The following is a 27875-nucleotide window of genomic DNA, read 5'->3' as shown; positions in this document are numbered from 1 at the left end:
TCCCCTGCACTTCAGTCAAGAAAGTGTAAATACTTTTCTCTGAAACCTATACAGGAGCTTATTTTGAAAGTAGTGAGGGAGAAGGTCAGAAATCAGGGCTTCACTCTTTGGAGAAAATAGGACTGAACAGGTGATCCTTGATAATGAACCAAGGGAGAAACTCCTGACTACAAGGAGCAGAAAAAAGAGGGCAAGAGTCCACTCCTCTGTTGCTGTAAAAGGCATCATAGCTCCTTAGAGAACGTCACATAGTAGTAGAGCTAGAACAAGTGTGATGTAAGTTTTTTGCACCCAGACACTTACCTGGCCTAGGATCACTGATCTCACACTGACATACAGAGCCATTCTTAATCTTATATGGAGCCATAGGTAAGAAATAGTTTGACAGATGGAAAAATAAGTAAAAAGAAAACTGAAGCTTGATGGAGTCTTGGGTAAGAGTGGGTGGAAAGTAAATGACACAGTGGTGGGAAGGAGAGGGTGTACATCAAAATTCAATGTTCTATATTTAAGAGCAGAAAGAATACTAATTTAAAAGAAATGATTCTCAAAATGGTTCTAAAGAGGCCATGAAATTAACCACTCCCTTACTGGCCCAGAGCCAAATAAATCTGAGCTATTCATAACTCCAGTCCCTGGGCAATCTCTATACCCTATACCAAGCTATGTTCCTGATGACAGAACTAATACTGCCAAATGTGTCTGGTTTGACACTTGGATTAAACCATGCTCTCTCCCCCCAAACTGGCCATTTTGTCTCAAGGCAGCAAACACGAGATCTCATCTTCTACCTTCAGAACAGCACATCATGTCACTGCCAGCTGTTTTCTCTTAAAACATTCAGTGTTTTGACTCCTTGTACTTTTTGGCTCTGTAACTTATCCTAGTAAAATGCCAACCAGTTGAGTTCTAAAAGGGTATGAACAGCAGAGTAGGAAAACTGTCTATTTAGTAGCAAAGCTAGAAATAGAATCCAAGTCTCTTTATTTAACAGGTATTTACTGAACGTCCACTAAGGGTAACACTATAGGTGTGTGTATCTGGTTTAATTCAAATGTGAGAAACACAATCTATACTAAAGATTTTCCCTTGCATCTTCCAAATAATAAATGTATACAGAGCATTATTCTCTAAAAGGTGTTCACAATATGTCAGATAATCGCAATCTACTGGTTCTACCAAAAGGTAAAATGAAAGGCAAAATTTATTTTCTGCTGTATTAGCCTTTAAAGTCAGAAATAACTTAGGGACAACACTCAGTATTAGTTTACTGAACAGACAGTAGAGGGCAGGATACAATAGGTAAATACCGCCCACCCCCCCTTTTTTGTAAGTAGTCTTCATTCCCAGCATGGAGCCCAAAGTAGGGCTTGAACTCAGGACCCTGAGATCAAGACCTGAGCTGAGATCAAGAGTCAGATGCTTGGGCACCTGGGTGGCTGAATCAGTTAAGTGTCCAACTCTTGATTTCAGCTGGGCTCTGATTGTGATCTCATGGTTCATGAGTTCAAGCCTCATATTGGACTCTGTGTTGAGAGCATGGAGCCTGTTTGGGTTTCTCTCTCTGTCCCTCCCTGCTCATGTGCTCTCTCAAAATAAATAAATAAAACTAACAACAACAACAAAAAGAGAAACTCAGTGGATGAGCCACCCAGGCACCCTGGTAAATGCTTATTTGAATAGGTATTCAACCTTCAAATTAGTATCTATTATTCAAAGTTATCTATTCAATAATCAAATAAGATACCCATTTGAATAAAGTTTTGAGTCTTCCTGAGTAGTTCCAGAGAACTGTCTAGCCTCACATATATCAAACATATCAGAGAGATAACTAGTTGTAATTCTGTTATTGTGAGAGAATTGCAAAGCAAAGGCAGAAACAACAAAACCTGAACAATCTCAGTACCTACACCCAAGAAACCTAAAGAGGCCCTCAGAGGGACCAAAAAGAAAAACAATAAAGGTAGAAAATACTTTGGAAAAAGTAAAAGCCCCTCCCCTACAAACATGAGGTAGATTTTACCTCCCTCCACATAGAGAAGTTTTAAGAACTCCCATAAAAAAAACGTGATGCATTATGCTTCTTAAGGATAATCATTCCAAATCCATGTCAAATCTATATGCTGTAAAGTTCCAAAGTAATTGCTTTATGTAAAAGCAAGTAAGACAAAATAAATGCTTGTGACATCAAGTAAGCCTCCTTTTCTCTGTCTAGGTCTCTGTTTTTCTCCGTATCACAAACATACGTAATAAAGAATGTCTTTCTATTAAATGTCCATTATTAAAATACTTAAGCCTTTACAACATATTATTTTAGTGCAACCATCGAGCAGTGATTTTTCACTAAAAAATATGAGGTTAAAAGCTTCATCATTTTAAACTAAATGCAGTTTGTTGCCTAACTTACCTTTGTTAAATAAACTGGAGAAAAAATGGATATTTAGCAATTAATATTTAGCATAATTTAGCATTTAAACTATGCTCTTATGAAAACATGAAAATATTTAGGGTTTTATGAGGATTTTAATATCTGTAAAGCACTAATAAAAATCATTAGTATATAATAAACTACAAATAAGTATTTGCTAAGTAAAAATAAATTTGGGACGGCTATATAAAATAAAAAACCTTAAGACATTTTTGCAAAAATACACAGGCTAAGTCTTTTTTCTCTTCATACCTTCTGAATAGAACCTGACATTCTGAGAATTTGACATCAAATACCTCCCTTAATTTTGAAAAGAAATGTTCTATGACTGTCATGCTCTTCCTATGTGTTCATCGGAGTGTTTTTTTTAGGAATTGGTCATCAAATGTGCTATGATTTTAGCCAATACTATAAACCTTTATTTCTGAAAATACCTGGACACAGAAATGAGTCTCGCAGCTAAGAAGCTACGTTTTTTTTTTGAACCAAGTCAACCATTTTCAATTATGAAGGAAAAGATGTAAACTATGTATACTTAATTAGATTACATCTTATGCTCTGAAACTTTCAGATTTACCTGTTTCACACATCAGTCTGACTCCTGATACCGAGAGAGATGCTCATTATCATTCATGTATCTGGGACTAAGTACAGTATTATGCTCTAACAATGAATTTAAAGACAGGACACAGTTCTTATTCCCTAAATTTCTGATTTAAATTGCAGGCAATCAACCACATTAAGTTTATTCCATGGTTTAACATACAACAAAAGATTAATGAAGAAATCTAATTTTATTATTTCAGAAAATACACTTCTTTCCCTCATCAATCCACAGTTACTTTTTAAAACTTCGCCAAAAACTCACCTTCTGAGAAGCCTCTTTAAAAAAAAATGTTTTTAATGTTTATTTTGAGAGAGATAGAGAGAGAGAAAGAGAGAGAGAGAGAGAGAGAGAGGGAGGGAGGGAGGGAGACACATAATCCAAAGCAGGCTCCAGGCTCTAAGCTGTCAGCACAGAGCCTGAACCAGGGCTCAAACCCATGAACAGTGAGATCGTGACCTGAGCAGAAATCAGACGCCCGGGGGAAGCCTCTTAATCACACTCATCTACTTATCTTATCTTTCCTTATAACTATTCAACACTTCTTCCCACTCTGACAAATAGATCTAACATGCAGAAAACCCAAGAAAGGTCTGCTTCTCAGATCCAAATAGCAACATAATCTTAAATATTTAGTTTTACACAATTGAATGAATTTTGCACAAAATTCACTTTGACATTTTGATAAAAAACAATGATCTCCAAAATGAAGTATGTTGATAGTTATTTTCCTGCTTTTGGTTCCTCTCTTTTGGTTTTCCTCCCTCTTGGTTTCCTGATTTAATACTGAGACTCTTCAAATGAATAAAGGAGAAGCCATAATGTATAAGGTAAACATCAAGATATGACTCAAGTAATAATAGCTTTAACAGACTGAAAACTAGAGCATCAGTTTTGCTAACACAACAGCCCAAGGGAAAAGACTGAATATTTAAAGAGATCACCATCAAAGGACAAAATGTTGTTTAACAGAATTCTAAAAACTTGAAAGCAGCAAGGAATAGGATTGGGATAATGTTCCTATATTTAGATTGAGTCTGAAGATCATGAAAACTAAAGGGAAATTTTTGTTACTCCCAAGAGTTAAGAATAGATCCTACAGAACTCTTCCACAACAGATGGTGCTAGCCTAAAAGGATACTCGTATTTTATTCTCATGTAAATTTAGAACACACTACACAAACACACACACACACACACACACACACACACACACACACCCCCAACATACATTCCCTTTACCTAAAGCAACTGTCAAAATAAAAATAAGGATATGGGGATTAAAATGCTTAAACTAAGAGCATCAACATGGCCAACTGTCAAAACCATACTCATAAGTTCTCTAATATCTGAGAATCTAGATGTGGAAGAGACCTTAGATGGTACCAGCCAACCTTACTATTTGACAGGAAGGGAAATAAGACCTAAGGAGGTTAAACAACTTGCTCAAGATCAAAAAGAGCCAGAACTAGAACCCAGATGACTAGATTCAAAGTCCAGAGCTCTCTTTCCATTATAGCACTCCATGTCTCACTTGGGCTGAGAAATGTATTTTGTTTTACATACCAAATCAATTACAAGCTTCATTTAAAATAAAGCATGTGTTGAGTCGTTTTTCTAGTGATCCATCTTTCACAGACTTATTTTAGGACCATGGAATATCTCTGGAGAAAGAAAAAGTTAACTGAGCAGCACCAAATCCCCAACCTAATTCATTTCTTTGGAGATAACACGCTCACCAAAGAGGAATTCTATAATAAAGGAGAAGCTAATGCAGTTTTCTGGTCTGTCAGCTTCAACTTATAAGTACTCAGCGTCTATAGCTGATTAGGCACTAAAGATCACATGTATACGTACTTATCTACGTAAGTTAAATATACCATTTTTAATGCTATTTTATAAAAAATAGAAACAAGAACTTTGACCATGCTTCCATCCTACAGTTTATAGAAATTAAGCAGTTAATTTTATAGATACAATATAAGATATAATTTTAAAGACATACATATAATTTCTAATGTTGTCTGAGCTAGCTTTATTGATGGGGAGGGGGGGAAAGTAAATATAATGACTTCCTGGCCTGTTTTTCAGAGTATAAATCCACTTACCAATGGCCTGAGCATACAAACAGGCAACAGGAATGCCAACTTAGAACAAAGTATGCCAAAGGACTTTTCTTAATGGGCGAGTCTTAATAAAAATGTTACAAAAGCATACATTAAATCCCACAAATGTACACGGAAAGCCCCAACTTTATTTGGAAAGCTAAAATTACATAAAATTGGAACTAAGAAAATGGTCGCTTAACAGAAGCCCACTGTACCTTCTAAAGTAATAAGTGCAATTTTCAGAGGAGTCTACTGGGTAGGGGGGAATAGCTTTATCTAGAATTACAGTCTTTGGAATCCAGGGACTTTTACTTCTATTAATTTATGGGTAATCCAAGGGAGGGGAAGCACACATAAGTCAAGGATGCCCATCATCTCCACAACTATTTAACATTGTTTTGAAAGTGTTAGCGCAATCAGAACAAAGCAATCAAAAGCATAATAACCAGAAGGGAAGAAGTAAAACCATCTCTAATTGCAGTATGATTGGAAAATACAAGAAAATCAGTGCTAAAATTAAATAAGAAAAAATCAATATGATAATGGGATATAAAATATAAGCCTTATATACATAAAATACCCAGCTAGAAGAGATAATGGAAGAAATGGTCCCATTTATAACAGTAATAGAAAAGACAAAATATTTTGAATGCAACACCTGTTATCGGGATGCATTTTTTAAACTCCTGAAAGACCCCTAAGTAGACTAGACTTGAACAAAATGAAGACATCTCTTATACTTGGATGTTAACATTATGAAGATGTCAATTCTTCCCAAGTTATCTACATTTAACATGTCTCCAATGAAAATAATTTAAAAAAAAAAAACCTTCCTGAAGCTAGATGAGATTTTTTTTTTTAATTTTTTTTTTAACATTTATTTATTTTTGAGACAGAGAGAGAGAGAACATGAATAGGGGAGGGTCAGAGAAAGAGGGAGACACAGAATCCAAAACAGGCTCCAGGCTCTGAGCTGTCAGCCCAGAGCCCGACACGGGGCTCGAACCCATGGACCGTGAGATCATGACCTGAGCAAAGTTGGACGCCCAACCGACTGAGCCACCCAGGCGCCCCGAGTAGATTTTTTTTTAAAGTTTATTTATTTTGAGAGAGAGAGAGAGAGAGAGAGAGGAGAGGGGCAGAGAGAGAAGGGAAGAGAGAATCCCAAGCAGGCTCCATGCTCAGTGCAGAGCCCAACATGGGGCTCCATCCCATGACCACAGGATCATGACCTGCAGAAATCAATAGTTGGATTCTCAACCAACTGAGCCACCCAGGTGCCCCAAAGTTGTGACAATTCTTTCAAATGATTCAGCTGTTAAAAGGGGGAGTGTGTGTGACTGTATAAACACATACACATATATACACAAAAGAGAAAAATGTAAATACAGCAAAATGTTAACTACTAAATTTACATGGGAAGTACACGGATATTCATCGTACTATTTTTTCATGCTTGAAGATTTTCACAGTAAAACCTTTTTGGTAAAAACTCAAACGGTGAGAAGCAGTTAAGACCTGAATTCAATATTTAAGGTACTTCAGTTCTGATCAGTTCTTGATACTCAATGTTATGTTTACATAACTGTTTAAGTTCCCCATGTTTGATTATAATAAAGAATCAGAGAACTCTAAGTTTATACTACACCAAGCACATAATTCAGAAGCTAAATCTGTGCTACTCAAACTTCCAGTTTCAGAGTTCTATTTATATGTGTACGGCTTTTTGGCATATGCCTAATCCACTCTTATATATTCCCATGTCCAGGTTCCTGTGCCTATCCTTGAGAAAGAAAATAATAAAAAGCAGAAACCAAAGAAATTGAAAACAGAAAAAAAGAGAAAAATCATGAAGGCAAAACCTGACTTAAAAAAAAAAAAATCAATAAATTGATAAACCTCTAGCCAGAATGGCCAAGGTGGGGGAGGTGGTGACAAAAATTACAACATAAGAATGAAAGAGGTGGTATCATTAGAGATCCAGCAGATATTTAAGGGATAATGAAGGTGTATTTACTCAGGAAAAAAGGGATAACTAAAGACATATATATATATATATATATATAAAAGGGTAAATATATATATATATATATATATATATATATATATATATATATATATATATATATATAAATAAAAGGGTACTAAAGATATTTTGTTTTTAAAAACTTCCTGACAAAGGAAACTCCAGGGCCAGATGGGATTACTGAATTCTACCAACACAAAGAAGAAATAATATGGAGCTCCTGGTGGCTCAGTCAGTTAAGCCTCCGACTTTGGCTCAGGTCATGATCTCATGTTTGTGGGTTTGGCCCCACATCGGGCTTTGCGCTGTCAGCATGGAACCTGCTTTGGATTCTCTATCTCCCTCTCTCTCTCTGTACCTCCCCTGTTCATGCTCTCTCTCTCTCTCAAAAATTAAACATTAAAAAAATAATAATAAAATAAAAAAAGAAATGATACTAATTACTCACACTTTCATAGAACAAAAGAGAAAGGAATACTCCCTAATTCAATTTATGGGGCCACAACTGCAAAAAATAAAATATAAAAAAACTATAAACAAGTATTCCTCATAAACACAGATGCAAAGATGAAATAAAGACCTTATCAGCCATATAAAGACTGAAAGATCTCGGGGTGCCTGGGTGGCTCAGTCAGTTAAGTGTCTGACTTTGGCTCAGGTCATGATCTCTCGGTTTGAGGGTTCGAGTCCCACGTCAGGCTTTGTGTTGACAGCTCAGAGCCTGGAGCTTGCTTCAGATTCTGTGTCTCCCCCTCTCTCTGCCCCTCTCCTGCTCACACTCTGTCTCTTTCTCAAATATAAACAAACATTTAAAAAAAAAAAAGACTAAAAGAATTTATCACCTACATACCTGTACCCAAATATTACAAAGTACTTTGGGCAGAAAGAAAATGGTAACAGATGGAAACCTAAATCTACACAAAGGAATGGGGACCATTACAAATGGTTAACTACATGGACAAATATAAAAGACATTTTAAGTTATTATTCAAACCTCCTTACAAAATAATTGAGTGATGGGGTGCCAGGGTGGCTCAGTAGGTTGAGTGTCCCAACTCTTGATTTCAGCTCAAGTTATTATCTCAAAGTTTGTGGGATCAAGCCCAGTGTCAGTGGGGAGCCTATTTGGGATCCTCTCTCTCCCTCTCTCTGCTCTTCCTCTGCTCATGCTCTCTCTCAAAATAAATACATAAGCTTAAAAAAAATTGAGTGCTATCACCAGAAAAGATAAAGAACTTTTTTTTTTTTTTTTTAATATTTATTTTGTGTGTGTGCGAGAGTGAGACAGACAGACAGAATCCAAAGCAAGGCTCCAGGCTCTGAGTTGTCAGTACAGAGCCCAACACGGGGCTCCAAACCCACAGACTGTGAGATTATGATCTGAGCCAAAGTTGGACAGTTAACCAACTGAGCCACCCAGGTGCCCCAAGGACTTCTGAAAATCTTCTCTATAAATGCAATGAGAACATTGGCAAAAATTGTCAAAATAAACTTCAGAAATCTGGAAATTAACCAAAGACTTCTTACAATCCAGGGAGGATTTACTCCTTCTTATTCAAGAAAAAGTGCTGAATTTTGGTAAAAACCATGAGTATTGTGGTATTTTAACATGCCTTGACCAATTCCCCTCTCCCCAGCTCCAAGGCAGACTTGAGAACCAACAGACAGCAATCACAGTGAAAGTCCCCAGCCCCACAGCCACGGGAGGGGTCTAATGGGGTTGGAGCTCTTTAAAAGCCCCAATCCCAAACAAACAAACAAACAAACAAACAGTCGTTTTTGGCCTATGTGGAAGTTCTCTGGGAAATATTACTCATAGGGCTTATATTTATTTGACCTAACTTACAGCTCTCCCAGGATGAACAGCCTTTTCCTGGGGCATTTGTCAAAAACTATAAGCAGAAATTGTTTAACACTGCACCTGCAAGAGGCAGTGAAACATTTGGGGCAAGCAAGAAGGTAATCAAAGCTGGGGAATGAGATGTCCAGAAAAACTGACGTATTTCTGGGAATCTAAAAGGCTGTTCATGCATAGAACTGTGCATATTCAGGGACTGTGTACATGTTTAGGAAAGACAAGAGAATATCCTAAGGTCTTATTTCTGACTGATACTGAGGCTCTGTACAAGTAGGAAATAAAGGCTAAGGTACAGCAGTACCAATATGAGCCCCAATATGTGAGCCCCAATACAAACACAGAGCCATGTAGCAAAGAATAGGACAATTATTGATTCTGCACTTTTAAGGAAATATGTACACAGCCATTAGCTCACCACTAAACTAAGCAGAGACTTCAGTGGCCATACCTAACAAAGAATACAAACTTTACAGAATTAGTTCAGTAAAGGCAGTAAAAAAACAAAAAAACAGTAATAATAACAAACCCTGAGGGAGAGAGAATTTGAAATCAAGGGTTGTCATGTAGTATCTTAAATGTTCAGTTTTCAACCAAAAAAATTATGAGACATGCAAAGAATGTATGGCCCACACACAGGGGAGGGGGCAGCAGATAAAAGAAACTGTCACTGAGAAAGTCCAGACATTGGACTTACAAGACAAAGAATTTAAGCTATCTTAAATATGTTCAAAGAACTAAAGGAAACCATGTGTAAAGAACTAGAAGAATAAGATTAAGTCTTAATAAAGAGAAATTATTTTTCGGAGTATAGTTGACACACAATATTACATTAGTTTCAGGTGCACAATACTGATTCAACATCTCTATTCCTTATGTTATGCTCAGCACAAATGTTAGCTACATTTGTCACCACACAACACTATTACAATATCATTGACTGTATTCCCTATGCTGTGCATTTCTGTGACTTATTCATTCCATAATTGGAAGCCTGTAGCTCCCACTTGCCTTTATCCATTTTGCTTCCTCCACCCCCCAAGAGATAGAAATTATTTTTAAAATGATGAAAGTGCAATAACAGGGACACCTAGGTGGCTCAGTCAGTTAAACGTCCGACTTCAGCTCAGGTCATGATCTTGCAGTTCATGGGTTCAAGCCCCACGTCAAGCTCTGTGCTGACAGCTCAGAGCCTGCAGCCTGCTTCAGATTCTGTTTCCCTTCCCTCTCTCTCTGCCCCTTTCCTGGTCATGCTCTGTCTCTCAAAAATAAATAAAAGTTGAAAGAAAGAACAAAAGGAAGGAAGGAAGGAAGGAAGGAAGGAAGGAAGGAAGGAAGGAAGGAAGGAAGGAAGGAAGGAAGGAAGGAAGGGCAATAACAATGAAAAAGTCACTGGAGAGACTTAATAACAGATTTGAGCAGGCAGAAGAATCAGTGAACATGAAGATAGGTCCTTTAAGCTGATCTACTCTGAGGAACATTTAAAAAAAAAAAAACAAAAACAAAGAAAATGAGCAAAATCTCAAGAGATCCTGATAAAGGTGTAACCATCAAGATTACCAATACACATACACATAATATGAGTACTAGAAGGAGAGAGAAGGGGCACCTGGGTGGCTCAGCTGTTTCAGTGTCCAACTCCTGATTTCGCCTCAGGTCACAATCTTGGAGTTTGTGAGATCAAGCCTCATGTGGGGCTCTGCACTGACAGCATGGAGCCTGCTTGGGATTCTCTCTCTGCCACTCTCTTGTGCTCGCACACTATCTCTCTCTCTCTCTCAAATAAACATTAAAACAAAGAAGAGGAAGAAGAACAAGAGAGAAAAAGGTACAACGAGTATTGGAAAAATAATGGCCCCAAACTTCTTATATATGATGAAATACATTGATCTATATATGCAAGAGATCCCTACCTAGACATATAATAAAACAGTCAAAAGCCAAATACAGAGATCTTTTTAAAAAATATTTTATTTAAGTAATCTCTACACCCAAGGTGGGGTCCTAACTCATGACCCTGAAATCAAGAGTCTCATGCTTTTCCCACTGAGCCTCCCAGGTGCCCCACATATAGTAAATATTGTTGTTTTCTTTCTTTTTTTTTTTTTTAATGTTTTTATTTATTTTTGAGACAGAGAGAGACAGAGCATGAGCAGGGGAGGGGCAAAGAGAGAGGGAGACACAGAATCCGAAGCAGGCTCCAAGCTCTGAGCTGTCAGCACAGAGCCCGACACAGGGCTCAAACTCACAGACCACGAGATCATGACCTGAGCCAGTCAGAGGCTTAACCGACTAACCACCCAGGTGTCCCTGTTGTTTTCTTTTTTGTTTATTTATTTTCAGAGAGAGGAAGCATGAGTGGGGGAGTGGCAGAGAGAGGGGGAGAGAGAGAATCCCAAGCAGGCTCTACACTGTCAGTGCAGAGCCTGATATGGGGCTCAAATTCTGGAAACGTGAGGTCATGACCTGGGCTGAAAACAAGAGTTGGATGCTTAACCAACTAAGCCACCCAGGAGCCCCCAAAGAGAAGATCTTTAAAGAACAAGAAGGAATTCTCACATACAAGACATCCTCAAAAAGTTTAACAACTGATTTCTCATCAGAAGCCACAGAGGACAAAAGGCAGTGAGATGGATATTCAAAATAATGAAAAGAAGAGTGTGTTAACCAAGAATTCTATATCCACCAAAAAGTATCTTTTGAAAATTATGGAGAAAGTAAAATATGCCCAGATAAACAAAAGCTGAGAGGTTTTGTTGCTAGCAGACTAGCTCTGCAAAAAAACCCAAAAAACAAAACAAAACAAAAAAACAACTATAGGAAGTCCTTCAGGCTGGAACAAAATGATATTCAACAGTATTGTGAATATACATTTAGAAATAAAAAAAAATCAGTAAAGGTAAATTTACATATGCAAATTTACTCAGTTCAGTATAAAACCCAGCAAATATAGATTTTTCACTTGAAATTGTTTCTTCTTATTTGATCTAAAGGACATGTGTATAAAGCAATAATTATAAATCTGTGTTCATGAGCATACAATGTACAATAAAACCTTGATTTGCAAGCATAATTCATTCCAGAAACATGCTTGTAATCCAAAGCACTTGTATATCAAAGCAAATTTCCCCATAAGAAATAATGGAAACTCAGATGATTTGTTCCACAATGGAAAAATATTCATAAAAAAATGATTACAATACTGTAATATTATACCAAACAATAAAGAAAATACAAAATATAAAGAAAAATAAGTAAATTAACCTGCACTTACCTTTGAAAACCTTTGTGGCTGATGTGAGGGAAACAAGAGTAAGGAGAGTTATTGTGTAGGACAACTCTCACTATCACTAACAGAATCACTGCTATCACCTCAACAGGATCTTTTTCTGCATGCAGACCACTATATATACTCGCACAGATGTTGACTACAGTACAGTAGTAATAAATTCTTGTTATATACTGTATTTAATGTAACTGGCAATAATGCAGCAGAGGAAAAGGGCCTATATCTGCAGACAGCCTGATCTAGAATGGAGCAAAGCATTCCTAAGCTTACTCTTGCACAGAAAAGCAAAGGACTGTCCATAGGTGCTTTGAAGTGACAAAAATTACACTAATGTCAGTTGTGGGCACCTTCCAACATTCTGGAAAACCACTGATTTCTGCCAAACACCACGGCCTGAGTCCAGCAACCAAGCATGAGAGATGATCACCCTCAATCCCACACACACACACACACACACACACACAGAGAGAGAGAGAGAGAGAGAGAGAGAGAGAGAGAGAGAGAGAGAGAGGGAGGGAGGGAGGGAAAAGAACCACTGGCTCATTTGTCATCATGTGACATTTGGTGCCAGGTACTACTCGTATTGCAAGACACTGCTCGCTTATCAAGTTAAAATTTATTAGAAATGTTTGCTCATCTTGTGGAACACTTGCAGAACAAGAAGTCGCAATTCAAGGTTTTACTATATAAAGATGTAATTTGTATGTTAACAAGAGCACAAAGGAGGGAGGGGAAGGAGCTTTGTACAAGTTTTTATGTGCTACTGAAATTAGATTGCTTTCAATTAGATTGTTATAAATTGTTAATTATAATCTTCAGAGCAACCACTAGGAAAACGATGCAAAAATATATAGCAAAAGAAATGACAAAGAAATTAAAATGATACACTAGAAAAATACCTATTTAACACTAAATAAACCATTAATAGAGGGACAGAAGAAAAAAGGAATAAAACATATAGCAACCTCCCCAGAAAATGGCAAATATAAATTCTATTTTACTAGTATTAACATGAAATATAAATATTAAGCATTCTAATCAAAATGTTGAAATTTACAAAAGCGCCTGGCCGGCTCAGTCACAGAGCATGCAACTCTTGAACATGGGGTCGCAGGTTCTAGCCCCTTGTTGGGCATGGAGGTTACTTAAAAACATTTTTTTTAATCTTAAAAAAATGTTGAAATTTACAGAATTGGACCAAAAAACCATCATTCAACTATATGCTACCCACAAGATACACTTTAGAATGAAAAACACATTTAAGTTGAAAGCAAAAAATGGAAAAAGATATACCACGCAGGGAGTCACCAAAAGAGAGCTGGCATGACTAGGTTGTATCAGACAAAACAGACTTTAACACAAACATTTTTACTAAAGACAAAGAAGGACATTTTATAATAAACAGGTCAATTTATCAGGAAAATATAACAATTATAAACATGTATGTACTTAACAACAGAGTCCCAGAATATATTAAGGAAATAACCGACAGAATTGAAGGGATAAAGTTCTACAGTAATAGTTGGAAATTATAATACTCCATTTTCAATAACGAATAGAATAGCCAAACAGAAGACTTGAACAATATTATAAACCAAGTAAACCTAACAGATTGATATATAGAAGATTTCACCAACAACAGCAAAAATACATATCCGTCTTAAGTGCACATGGAAATTCTCCAGGACAGACTAATAAATTAGGCCAGAAAACCAGTCTCAATAAACTTCAGACTGAAATCATACAACATATATTCTCTGACCATAATGGAATAAAGGTGGAAACCAATAAAAAAGACAACTGGAAAAGTCACAAATATATAATATGGAAATTAAACAACACACTCATATCCAATGGATCAATTAAGAAACCACAAGGAAATGAGAAAAGACGAATGAAAACAAAAACACAAAATATAAAAACTCATAAGATACAGCAAAAGCAATATTCACAGGGGAATTCAGAACTAGAAATGTTTACATTTAAAAAGAAGAAAACTCTCAATCAATAACCTAACTACACACCTTAAGGAACCATAAACCCAAAGCTAGCAGAAGCAAGGTAATAATAAAGATTAGAGCAGAGGTAAATAAAATACAGAACAGAGAAACAACAGAGATTCAACAAAACCAAAAACTAGTCCTTTGAAAAGACCAACAAAATTGTCAAATTTGTAGCTTGACTAAGAATAAAAAAGACACAAGTAACTAAAATCAGAAACAAAAGTACAGATATTATGGCTAAAGTTACAGGAATAAAAAAAGATTATAATACTAGAATACTATGTGGTACACCAGCAAATTAAACGACTTAGATGAAATGGACAAGTTCTCAGAAATAAATTATCAAAACTGATTTAAGAAGAGAGATTGGGAATGCAAGCTGGTGCAGCTACTCTGGAAAACAGGATGGAGATTCCTCAAAAAACTAAAAACAGAACTACCCTACAACCAGCAATTGCACTACTAGGCATTTATCCATGGGATACAGGTGTGCTGTTTCGAAGGGACACATGCACCCCCATGTTTATAGCAGCACTATCAACAATAGCCAAATTATGGAAAGAGCCCCAATGTCCACCGATGGATGAATGGATAAAGAAGATGTGGTATACGTATATACAATGGAGTATTACTCGGCAATCAAAAAGAATGAAATTTTGCCATTTGCAATTACGAGGATGGAACTGGAGGTTATTATGCTAAGTGAAATTAATCAGAGAAAGACAAAACTCATCTGACTTCACTCATATGAGGACTTTAAGAGACAAAAAGGATAAACATAAGGGAAGGGAAACAAAAATGATATAAAAACAGGGAGGGGATAAAACAGAAGAGACTCATAAATAAGGAGAACAAACTGAGGGTTACTGGAGGGGTTGTGAGAGGGGGGTGGGATAAATGGGTAAGGAGCACTAAGGAATCTAACTCCTGAAATCATTGTTGTGCTATATGCTAACTAATTTGGATGTAAATTAAAAAAAAATAAAAACAAATAAATAAAATTTAAAAGAAGAATAAGTTTTTATTATGCTAGGCCATGGCTACATTTTTCTAGAGTGTCTCCTGAGGCAGAGGAAATAAAAACAAAATTAAACTATTGGGGCTACATCAAAATAAATTGCTCCTGCTCAGCGATGGAAACAATCAACAAAACTGAAAAGCAACTTACTAAATGGGAGAAGATATCTGCAAATGGCATAGCTGATAAACGGTTAGTACCCAAAATATATGAAGAAATTATACAACTCAACAGCCAGAAAACAATACAGTATACAAATGGGCCCAAGTCACAAACAGACATTTCCACGAAGAAGACATTCAGATGGCCAACAGACACATGAAAAGATGCTCAACATCACTCATGATCAGGGAAATGCAAATCAAAACTACCACGTGATATCACCTTACACCTGTCACAACGGCTAAAATCAATAAGAAAAAAACTAATGTTGGTGAGGATGTGGAGAAAAAGGAACCCTCATGCACTTTTGCTGGGAATGCAGATTGCTGCTGCCATTTTGAAAAACAGTATGGAAATTCCTCAGATAATTAAAAATAGAACTAATTTGTGATGCAGCAATTGGACTAATGGGTACTTACCCAAAGAATACAAAAGAAAAAAAAAAAACTACTTCTAAAGGATATATGCACCCCTGTGGGGGATAAGCTTAGGAATCCCCTGAGTTTACACCAATGGGTTAACAAGACACAAAGAAATACAAAGTCAATATAATGCTCACACCCGAGTTTGGGTAAACCAGATTGGCACTCCAAGAATAGGGTGGTGCAAAGACACCCCGAGAATAGGAAGGCACAAAGGTGCCAGGAATAGGGAGGTGCAAAGCACCCCAACATAGGGAGGGGTTGCTGAGCCCCCAAAAATAGAGAGAGAGGCAAAGGCCTGAAATAGAAATGGCGCACAGGAATAACAAGATTAGATATTCAAGGTGAAAGCACCCCATAGCAGAAAGCTGCTTCCATAGGAGATTGGGGCCAGGTTAGGTAAAAAAATTGGTGAATTGGACTCTGGACCACTGCGCTGCAGGCAAAGCAGCCCAGAGCAGAGATGGTTAACAAAAGAAAAGGTGGCATATTAACCCTGAGGTTATTCCCCCTGTCTGTCTCATCCCCTAGGCTGGCAAAGATAAACAGGTGAGGCGCCTCCTGTCTGCTGTTAACAACCATCTACCCATCTGCCTGGTGCCTGGATTTTGTTTTATATTGACCCAAACCCCAAACACTGTATATCTTTAAAATCCCCTTTTCCCCCTCACATCCACAAGTTAATGTTCCTAGTTTATCTCTTTATACACGCCTATCCATTTGCAAGCCTTCTGGTCTGAATAAATACAGGGCAAGGACCCTTATTTGGGGCTCTTGTCTTTTTCCTGTGGAAAAAAAAAAAAAAAGAAGAGAGGCACCTGGCTGGCTCAGTCAGCTGCATGTGACTCTTGATCTCGAGGGTTGTGAGTTTAAGCCCCACATCAAAAATTTTTCAAAAAAAAAAAAAAAAAAAAAAAAGAAGATGGCTCAACTGGTTAAGTGACTCTTGATTTCGGCTCATGTCATGATTTCACAGTTTGTGAGTTCAAGCACTGCATCAGGCTCTGTGCTGACAGCAAAAGCTGCTTGGGATTCTCTCTCTCTTTCAAAACAAATAAGTAAACTTAAAAAAAAAAAAAGAAAACTTAAAAAAAAAGTGTGCATCTAACTTAAACTTCAGAGGACAGAAATTTTGTTAGTAATATTGTTTTAAAGTTCTTTATTTTGTGAGAGAGTGAGACAGAGGAACATGCTCCCAAGTGTGAGTGGGGGAGGGGCAGAGTGAGGGAGAGAATCCTAAACAGGGAACCGACGCAGAGCTGGATCCCACAAAGGGTGAAATCATGACATGAGCCAAAATCAAGAGTTGGACGCTTACTTGGCTTAACTGATTGAGACACCCAGGCACCTCTTTTGTTAGTAATTTTACCCTTAAGCTAAAGACACACAGAACTGTAAACAATTCCAGTTGGTGGTTTTGCTTTTCACAATAAAATGAATTGGCAATTCCAAAAGTACGTATTTTAAGATTGAGTAAATAAATAAATATATTGTGGAAACTGAGAGCCAAATTTTTCACTGTGAGAAATACAATTGTAAATACAGGCAGGGGAATGCTAGATATCATTATGAACTCACTGTTTTTAATACATAAAAAGAGATGTGTGTTGGGGCACCTGGGTGGCTCAGTTGGTTGAGGGTCCGACTTTGACTCAGGTCATGATCTCACGGTTTGTGGGTTCAAGCCCCGCATCAGGTTCTGTGCTGACAGCTCAGAGCCTGGAGTCTGCTTTGGATTCTGTGTCTCCCTCTCTCCCTGTCCCTTCCCTGCTCATGCTCTCTCTCTCTCTCTCTCTCTCTCTCAAAAATAAATAAACATTTAAAAAAAAAAAAAAAGAGATGTGTGTTATACACACATATATGTCACTTATATTTAGGGATATATCTGTATCTATACCTATATATCTACATATTTATTATCTATCCTAACTCTTTTCACTGAGAGAATCTAGAAGCAATGCCACTCCAATAGTACCAAATACACCTGGAATCTAGATCCTGGCTTCCAAATATCATTCTCCACTAAAAGGAACCAGGGATCCCTGGCTGATTACAGGGCTAAAAATACAAGATGAGCCTGAAACATCTTGTTATACCAGAAAACAAATATACTAGCAAACAATACTAGAAAACAAATAGGTGCTTAACAAATAATCAAGCCATGCCAAAGGAAAAGAGGCCAGTTTGGAAGAGCTCCCACTGGCCAATATGGTACCATTTAAGCATCAAAATAAATGACAATGGTAACAGATTATACCTCATGGAATAAAATAGAAAACCATTAGTACATTACTGTACTAATACAATAAGTAAATGAATGGAGGAGATGAGGGCTCTTTTTTACATTAAATTTAATAATTAAAAGAAGTGATGAAATTAGAAAAAAATCACCATTTGACAACCACAATTGTTTGAGACAAGAATTATCAATGGATGCTAAAACTAATGCCTGTTTGATAACAAAATATTTACATATACTCAATCTTCCTACTAGATACTTTTTTTTCTCCCTACTAGATTATTATTTGTACAGGGAAAAAGTTAACTTTACAGTAAAGAAATATGGCTAGCACCAGAACGGATCAAAATCGACATCACCCATAATGGAAAAAGAGACATTATATGACTCCTGACATCATGCACTAGGAAGGACACAATCTCTGTGGTATTACCTAATCATGAGGTATCCAAGCATGAGGAAACATCAGAAAATTCAAATTGATGGAACATTCTGCCTGTACATTTGAAATGTACATAACTGGCCTGTATGTACATTTCAAAATACCAAGGTCATGAAAGATAAAGTCTCCTAAACTGCTCCAGATTAAAGTAGACTAAAGAGATATGACAACCAAAACACAATGCATGATCCTGGGTGATTTTCTTTGAATACTAGGGAAGACAATGGTGAAACTGAATAAAGTCTACAGAGCAAATATTAACATGATATCAATATTAATGTCATGATTTTGATCATTATATTGTGGTTAAATAAGAGAATGTCCTTGCTCTTAGGAAATATATATTAAAGTATTTTTGGGTAAAAAGATTTCCTGTCTCCAACTTAATCATATGGTTAAAGAAAAGTATTTACACACATGTAGGTATATACAAAGAAAGAATATTATAAACGACAAAATAACATTTAGGGAAATCTGGATGAAGGGTATACAGAATTTCTTCCTACCATTTTTGCAACTTTCTGTAAATCTGAGATTATTTTTAAAATAAAGTAAAACAAACAAAAAAAGATCTGTGACTCTGATAATCCCCTGGATACAGATTTGGATTGGGGAGAGCAACCATTGTATTAACCTAGATCTCAACAGGCCCCAAAGACCCAGGGCAATGTAAAGGTGCTGACTGTGTCTGGATGGAGTTAGACTCTTAGAGACTTTCCCTGACCAACTCAAATTCTTCAGGAATTTGCAGGAATGCTCCTGTATGCATTTGGAAGACCCTGCAGGGAATGACTCCTATCACTCTGATTGTTACATCACAGTTAAAGAAGGTAGCAGTTTGCCACATAATGCTGCCTTTCTCAGAAACAGTAAGTCAACAGAGAATGATTACCATGGCCCAGCCACTGTGTAGAGTGCTATCCATATACTGTCCTACTGAATGTTCAACTCCAGTAAAATCTCCATCTTAAAATGAGAAAACAAACTTAAAAGGTAAAACACATAGGTGGGGAGGAGGAGAAGGGAGATGACAAAAATAAAATAAGTTTAATTGGATAGTTAAAGATTTAATGAAGTAGTATTTCTCTGACACACAATTAGAACATTGCCTAGCATATTAAAAAAAAACAATGCCTAAATGTCTCTTAAATTAATAAAAATTAAAAATCTCCCAAAGATCATCAAACTAATGGTACGGCTGGGACTCAACCCCAGATTGACTGACTCCAGGGTTCATATTCTTAAGCCACTAGGACTATACTACCTCATGGCTTTAAGAGTTACTGGATTAATGTTCAACATGGTCCTAGACTTTCACCTACCCTCCCAAAGTGAACTTGGTAATCAATCCATCTATAAGGTTGCAGGGCTCCATGAGGTTAAAGGTGTATACCAGAGGGGCGCCTGGGTGGCTCAGTCGGTTGAGCGTCCGATTTTGGCTCAGGTCATGATCTCACAGCTCATGAGTTCGAGCCCCACGTCGGGCTCTGTGCTGACAGCTCAGAGCCTGGAGCCTGCTTCTGCTTCTGTGTCTCCTTCTCTCTCTGCCCTAAAACCACTCGCAGTCTGTCTCTGTCAAAAATAAATAAACATTAAAAAAATAATAATAAAAAATAAATAAAAAAAAATAAAGGTGTATACCAGAGCTTAGGATGGCATAGCAAGTTGGCATGGATTTTAAGTGCCCAAACTATACACTATTTCCCAGACAGCACATACCAATTACCCAAAGCATGTTGGTGTCTGTCCCTGCCAGTGATCCATCAGACTCTATTCAGGGGGGCGGGGAGGGTCTCCATTTTCAATCTGAAAAGTTTCCTTTGCTTGAGAAATTGTTGGGCAAAAATGTGGGTAAATGCACTTCACTTGAATTGTATTCATTTGCCAAGTCCTTTGGTTTTAAGTACAATCAAAGCCCGCTTAATTTTAAGAACAGGTAAGAATCAAAGAGTACGTTCAACAGATCCACAGAACATAATGGGATTTTGGCTTGTCCAAGATTTTGCCACAAAATCTGTAAAGCAGAACCAGGACTCAATCATCAAATTCTCTACCTCTCCACCAAGTTATAAGAAAGTGATGGGTGATGGAAACAATCAAACTAACAGGAAAACTACTAGAAACTGTATTGTCTTGGGGTCAGACTCATGGGAAGAGATAGATCTTGAATGTCACTTAATTATTTTAAATTGCATCTATAGCTATGTCCATTACAAAACTCCAAGCTTTACTTTTAGCTTATTTAACTACACTGTTCAGAAGGATGTAATGTCCTAAGAAATACTGTATTCTCACAAACTGCCCACATAAACGCCTTGGGTAACTTGCCCAATTACAGCAGGGTATTCCCTTTGCTCTAGTTTATACTGCATTTCCTCAGATTAAGTCGTGGGATGCGCATCTCGCACATCATTGTGGTGACTCTACAAAACAGACAGTGAGGTCAGGTCAATTTTAGAAAAAATACTGATAAACCCTCCCAAAATGAAAAGCTAACAATGACATTTCTGTTATATCCCAGAACATCATAAAGTCAAACTCTAGAAGTCATAACTGCTCTAGAAGCATAGCTGCAATGACTTTAAAAAGCACTTCACATTCCTCTGAATATACGACCCGATTTTTGTGCTTACTCTCCCTCTCTTTTATACATACAGCACACAACCTGAGCATGAAAGAATGTACACCAAAATATTTGTTAGGTGTTAAGATAAATGTGATTTACTTTTTCTTAAATAAACTTTTTTTTTTTTAACTTTGAGAGAGCGTGCACATGCAGGGGAGGGGAGAGAGAGAGAGAGAGAGAGAGAGAGAGGGAGGGAGGGAGGGGAGGGGAGGGGGGAGGGGGGAGGGGGAGGGGGAGGGGGAGGGAGAGAATATCCCAAGCAGGCTCCTCACTGTCAGTGCAGAGCCTGATGCAGGGCTCGAAATTACAAACCACAACACCATGACCTGAGCCGAAGTCAGATGCTTAACTGACTCAGCCACCCAGGAGCACCTTAAATACGCTTTTTGACTTAAAATTTTTTGCAAAGAGTGTTTTTTTTTAATGTTTATTTTAGAGAGGGAGGGGGAGAGAGAGCGCACGCATGTGCGTGTGTTGGGGAGGGGCAAAGAGAGAGGGACACACAGAAACCTAAGCAGGCTCCAGGCTCTGAACTGTCAGCACACAGCCTGATGCGGGGCTCGAACTCACAAACTGTGAGATCAGGACCTGAGCTGAAGTCAGACGCTTAACCGACTAAGCCACCCAGGCGCCCCACAAAGAGTTCTTAAAAAGTTTTTTAAATAACCATAAATATATACAGTAAGAAAGAATTAGTCCTAAACAAGTCCTCCTGTAAAACATGAGACTATATATAAGAATAAATATACCAAAAAAGAGTACATACATATATATTTTTTCTATGTGTATATATATTTTATGTATATTATATATAATGTGTGTGTGCGTGTGTGCACATGCGTGCAAAAGCTTCAATTACTCTTTCTTACCTAGAAAGCAAAGTGATCCAGGTTTGATTTAGTTTAGTAACGTTATAAGTAGCTTTTAGACTGTATCAGGAGTAAATGCAAAGATATCATTAGTCAATACTTTCCAACTCATTAAAATTGTATAACATTTTCCCTCAAGACTTCGGTACAAAAATAACTTGCCAATGTGTTTTATACCACCTATTATTAAATAAGAACTATTTTTCAATGGAAACTGAATTTTATTCTACATCTTAATTTTCTTTAATCTCCCTTGATGTTTCATCTGAGAACTTCTTTTTCTTCCCTCTTTAATAAATGTTGGAACTGGAGTGCCTGGGTGGCTCAGTCGGTTAAGCGTCCGACTTCAGCTCAGATCATGATCTCACAGTTTGTGAGTTCAAGCCCCACATCAGGCTCTGTGCTGACAGCTTAGAGCCTGGAGCCTGTTTCGAATTCTGTGTCTCCCTGTCTCTCTGCTCCTTCCCCGCTCATGTTCTGTCTCTCTCTCTCTCCTTCAAAAATAAATAAAAACATTAAAAAATAATAAGAAAATAATAAGAAAATAAATGGTGGAAGTTTGGGGTGCCTGGGTGACTCAGTCAGTTGAGCATCCGACTTCAGCTCAGGTCATGAATGATCTCACAGTTTGTGAGTTCAGGCCCCCCATCAGGCTCTGTGCTGACAGGTTGGAGCCTGGAGCCTGCTTCAGATTCTATGTGTGTCTCTCTCTTTCTGCTCCTCCCCCACTCACGCTCTGTCTCTATCTCAAAAATGAATAAACATTAAAAAAAATTTTTTTTAGTAAATGAACGTGGAACTTCTCACACTTTTCGTGTTTAGGCTTTTAGTATTCATCCTTATTGTAAACTGAAAAACCTACCTTTACCATTCAAATGTAGTTCTGTCCCTGTTTATTATTCCCTTCTTAAAATGCTTAAGGATCGATTGTTCCAGAAAAAAAAGTTAAATGTTTTTCAGTCATTTGTTTGCCCTAGGCAGTTACATTATAATTTCTAGTCAGTATATTTAGTGTTGGTATACAGAAAATAAAAATACAAGCCAAGAACCTATTTTCAACCCCATGACAGATCCAGTGCAAAAAGATACTCTCCTTCTTGCTTCCAAGGGTATATTACATTTCATTCAATAACAGATAAGCAACTCTCCCCATTCTCAGAGCTCTTGTTACAGGCTGAAGTGTCTTATTCAATGTTCATTCCAGAGTACTAGGTATCATTTTATTGTTTCTCAAGTTCCTTTTCATTATGTCCTATTTATATGTAGTAGCACACATCTCAATTTTTCACTTCAAAATTATGAGACTTTATAAACTACTCTGAGTCATTTAGGAAGACACAGCTACCCACAACATGATGCAACCATCACAAACTCAGAGAAGCGAAAGCCAAATTCACAGAAGGGTGTGTTCAATAGGTCCTGTGTGTTAATTTTTGGCAATACATCAATGATTAAAGGTCCAAAGGCTTTTTAATCGTCAAGTTAAAATTCTTATTTTCAGGGTAACTGAAGTTCAAGGCAGAAATGTATTGAGGACTGCCAGAAAAAGCACAAGCTACTATAATGAAACTACATTATGGGACCAACATAGTTTTCACCTCCTCCTTCAGAGCAAGACATATTCAGGAAATGGATGGTCTCTGTTCCTTTTCTCAGCTATAAAACTAGAAGATAGTTCCAATGATTCATATGCTGACATTTTAAGTACAAACACTAATTCACTTCTGGGTTCCAATCCCCATCCTTTAACTGCTGGATATACCAATTAGAAAGAACTTTCATGTAACCTCCTTCAACTCACCCCTTGGAGTGATCACCACTTTAGGATCTGAGACCGACTTTCTAATACTTCTATACTAAAGGTAATTTCAGAGGACAGGCCTAGAAAAACTTTATTAAGCTTTCTTCAGATTAGACAAATCCTTCTTTTCTTGTACTTTAAGAAACTCAAGGAAACTTGTTCCCCCACACAGTTCAACTGCGAAGTTCAAGGTCAAGTTTGAGTAAACTGAGTTTTAAGCTGAAAACATTCAATCTAGGTTAGGAGGCAGAGGTAAAAGTGCAAAAGATAAGCAAGTAAAAGGGCACAAAAGATGAACAAGACTAACACTTTTTTCCATTTACCAGTTTTAGATAACTAACATCTTAGTTCAAATTTTCTATCTTGTGAAAAGCAAGATAATTTATTGACTAAGATCAAAGGCAACTATCTACCTCATTTTTTACTGCTGTCATCTCCATTTTGAATACAAGAGTGAACATGAGAGTCCTTAAGAAACACATTCCATTAACTTCAACTATGCTTATTGCCACAAAGGAAAAACACACACACTTCTGCAGCAAGGAAAGAAAAGTCCACCCAAACCCCTCACCATCTGTGGAGAGGATATGGAGTTAGAAAACAGAAAATGGAGCTTACAGTTTGGGATACTCGTTTTATTCCTTATTCGAAACATCTCTGTGCTTCAGTTTCCTCCCCTGTGAACCAGCGATATCAACATCATCTTTCCTTAAAGTCAAAGGGTCCTTGTAAGAATCAAGAAAATGTGAAGATTTATTTTTAAACTAAAAACTACAACAAAGGAAAAGATTATGTATTGCAATTATGGCTCTTCTCACATATTAATTATACTTGTGAACCTTAAACAATCGAAAAGCCATTACTCTGAATTACTTCAAGCTCTCATTCAACAAGTATTTCTTATGTATATGTTACTTACAAGCCACTGTGCTAGGCCCTGTTGAAACAGTATGTACACTCAGTTTGTCATATTGGTATACTCAATGTGTCTGCTGTGCAAATAACAGGGAGATTTTGATATGTAAAAACAGGATGAAAAGTGCAAAATATATTTGCATTACTAAATATCTCATAACACAAGGCATGTGTTAAAGAGCTACATGTTATAATATTGTATTTGTGTAACTAATTTCCTCCCAAACACAAAGCTCCTTATACTTTTTACATGGAGGAGTGTGGGTTAGACCCCCAAAGTGAAATTTGTGTTTAGTAAAATACTTCAAAGATCAGTTTCATCCTACAACTTGTCCTCAGACTTTGCCCTCCTCTAACATCCCCTAAAATGTCTGCTGAAAAAAACCCACCGAATAAACAAAAACCCCTAAATTCAGAAAATTCATAAAGAGTGTCTTTATTATTCCCTGTTAATAGAATACTTTATAGGCTATATGTGAAAACTAGATTTCTGCTGCATTCAATGTAAACACAAATTCAGCTCAAGGGCAGCCTAACAATTCTACTGGGCTGGGTGGGCTATAAATATAATTAACTCTTTTCATATGCAAAGCAATTCAAATCATCACTAGGTTTGCTAAGGATGACAGGAGAAAATAACAAAAATACACACAAAATAAGCAGGGAGACCTTAACAAGCAAATTAGATCACTGCCTCCTTCAGTTGGGCAAATAAGTATTTATCCCAGAGTTAATTATGGTGAGGAGTCTCTATAAGACAATGGGCTTTCATACAACTAAGGAACTAGTAATAAAATAATTTCGTCCAAAAATCAAATTAAATAACTAAAGCCAAGTAGTAAACTTTTCATTCTCCAAGTGATAAAAGTCATAATTATCCATTTATTATTTCAGAGCTTATAATATTGTGAGGCAAGTAAGAAATAAACAAGTAAACAAATAATTTCTAAAAGCAATTAAAAAAATGAGGAAGGGCCATGCTATTTTTAAGAACTTAATAAAAAAGCATTTCATAGCAAATATTTACTATGTAAATAAATACTAAGTGAAAAGGTCAAAGGCCTTGAAAAGGAAAGAAAATCCAAGCCTTGCTCACTAGATGCGAAGATCTTTCTTTCATTGACATTCCTTCTTTGTTTTATCTCCATATAGTCCACTCTTTATAAGCAAAGTCTGACCAGCATATATGACAGACATCAGACCTCACCTACTAGGTCCCTCTCAGCATCATCTCATTCTGGTTCTTCCTTCATAAGCCACAGTCAAATCTTTCAAACGCAAGATCTCATTTATCAACCCCATTTCCATTAAGCACTTCCTGCCTGAACTTCCAAAGTTTTCTTTTTTTTTAATGTTTATGTATTTATTTTGAAAGGGGGGGGAGGGGCAGAGTGGGAGAGAGAGAATCCCAAGCAGGCTCTGCACTGCCAGCACAGAGCCTGACACAGGGCTTGATCCTACGGATCCATGAGATCATGACCTGAGCCAAAATCAAGTCAGACGCTTAACCGACTAATCCACCCAGACACCCCTGAAACTCCAAAGTTTAAACATAACACAAGCATGCCTGAATTGTAGCCAAAGAGTTGAAATATTTGACACCCAAGAGAGAAAGGAGAAAAGTGAAGCTGTGTCAGACAGAGAGAAGAGTAGGCCTAATAGTACCAAGCTTCAAATGGGCTGAAAGGTAAAGTTCATGTCTTAAATAATGAAACAGGTTCACTTACAGAGTACATTATGAAGCCAAAAGTTGCTCCAGAAGAAAGAGACCACCTGTGGGCTTGTTACTACCCTTTTAATTCCTGGCAAAGGCAAGTCACATGCAGGCAGTAAACAAACTTCCAGATCTAAAACCAGACTGCAATTAGTGATATAGGCACAAGTTACCACCGCATTGATTCCCTTCACTATCTCTCTTTTAAGTAAGCTCTATGCCCAACGTGGGATTTGAACTCATGACCCCAAGATCAAACGCACAACCCCAAGATCAAGAGTTGCATGCTCTACTGACTAAGCCAACCAGGCCCCCCCATCTTCGCTACTTTTAATGTGTTACCTTTCTTTTGTTTGCTCTTAAAGTTTTATACTTAATTCATATAGTACTTTTTCAGTAATTCTATGAAACCACAGATATCTAATACAATGCCCACGACAGTATGCCTATCCTGAGAATAGAGAAAAACCGACTGAAATTATGTGTTAAAGACTTTTCCTAGGATCTAATCAACTAATTTTAAAAACTGGTTCCAAAGAATTCAAGGAAACAAAACAGTTGCTTCAGAGTTCTACAAACATGATTCAAATTATATGTAAAATTTGTTACTTTTTAAGAATCATAACAAGACCCCACACATCAAATGTTAAATTTCAAACATACAGACCATCATGAAACATGTTCATCATGAAACTAATCATGGTGACATTGGAATAAAGCTTCTCTTACTTTCTCTATGCACATATGAAACTTAGGGAACTTCTTGAAATGGGTCATTGATTGGGAAATCAAGAGCTCTGCACGGTGCCTTTTGTTTAATACAGGCACACACATGTCCACACATGTAACAATGTACCAGTGAACACACTAATATGGTACTGTGCAGGTCTGGGCCCCATTAAATGTCACAGCAAGTTTAGATATACCTGCTCAGCATATTCTCATGACAAAAAGTAACTCAACAATGCTTAATGAAAATATAACATAAGTCACAATGCTGGAAGACATAATGTTGAAGTTTTGAGTACAGTTGATAGTGATTCAAACTTCAAAAAAAAAACCTATAGAACTTTATGAGACTCTAATTTTTTTTAGTGAGTGTACAATCAAAATAAAAGAAAATGAAATGCTGAGGCTGATACTTTAGTATTCAATGTAAGGTATACCTAAAAAAAGGAGATTCAACTGTTAAAAAAGTTTGAGTATACTGATCTCATCCAACAAACATGCTCATTTTATAGATAAGAAAAAAACAAGAAATGGGGAAGTCAAGTGACTTAAGGTCATATTAGATATAGAGAGACAGAGGTGGAACTGAACTTTTCATTACGCTATATGGTTCTAGTTAACAAAG

The 27875-nt window shown here is 37.1% G+C and overlaps 2 protein-coding genes across 7 annotated transcripts in view; one reads left to right on the top strand and one right to left on the bottom strand.

Moving 5' to 3' along the window:
• EFCAB9 (EF-hand calcium binding domain 9) overlaps positions 1-25231 on the top strand; it is a 59974-nt gene extending 34743 nt beyond the window's left edge. The window contains exon 5 of the mRNA XM_045035496.1: positions 23593-25231. Within this exon, the coding sequence (XP_044891431.1) occupies positions 23593-23860 (268 nt within the window). The 3' untranslated portion in view covers positions 23861-25231. The remainder of the gene's footprint in view (positions 1-23592) is intronic.
• UBTD2 (ubiquitin domain containing 2) overlaps positions 1-27875 on the bottom strand; it is a 62319-nt gene that overhangs the window by 21733 nt on the left and 12711 nt on the right. Inside the window, exon 1 of one of the 6 annotated variants that reach the window (XM_019838991.3) lies at positions 24511-24593. The exons of 4 other annotated variants lie outside the window; for them this stretch is intronic. In XM_019838991.3, the coding sequence (XP_019694550.1) occupies positions 24511-24547 (37 nt within the window). In that variant the 5' untranslated portion in view covers positions 24548-24593. Of the gene's footprint in view, positions 1-19918; positions 20054-24510; positions 24594-27875 lie in introns of those variants that run through there. One more of the 6 variants, XM_045035510.1, reaches the window with a different exon arrangement.

The sequence above is a fragment of the Felis catus genome, chromosome A1 (assembly GCF_018350175.1).
Source record: "Felis catus isolate Fca126 chromosome A1, F.catus_Fca126_mat1.0, whole genome shotgun sequence".
In the NCBI taxonomy this organism is placed as follows: domain Eukaryota; kingdom Metazoa; phylum Chordata; class Mammalia; order Carnivora; family Felidae; genus Felis; species Felis catus.
The sequence above is the reverse complement of the archived record's forward strand: the minus strand, read 5'-3'. Positions and strand labels throughout refer to the sequence as shown.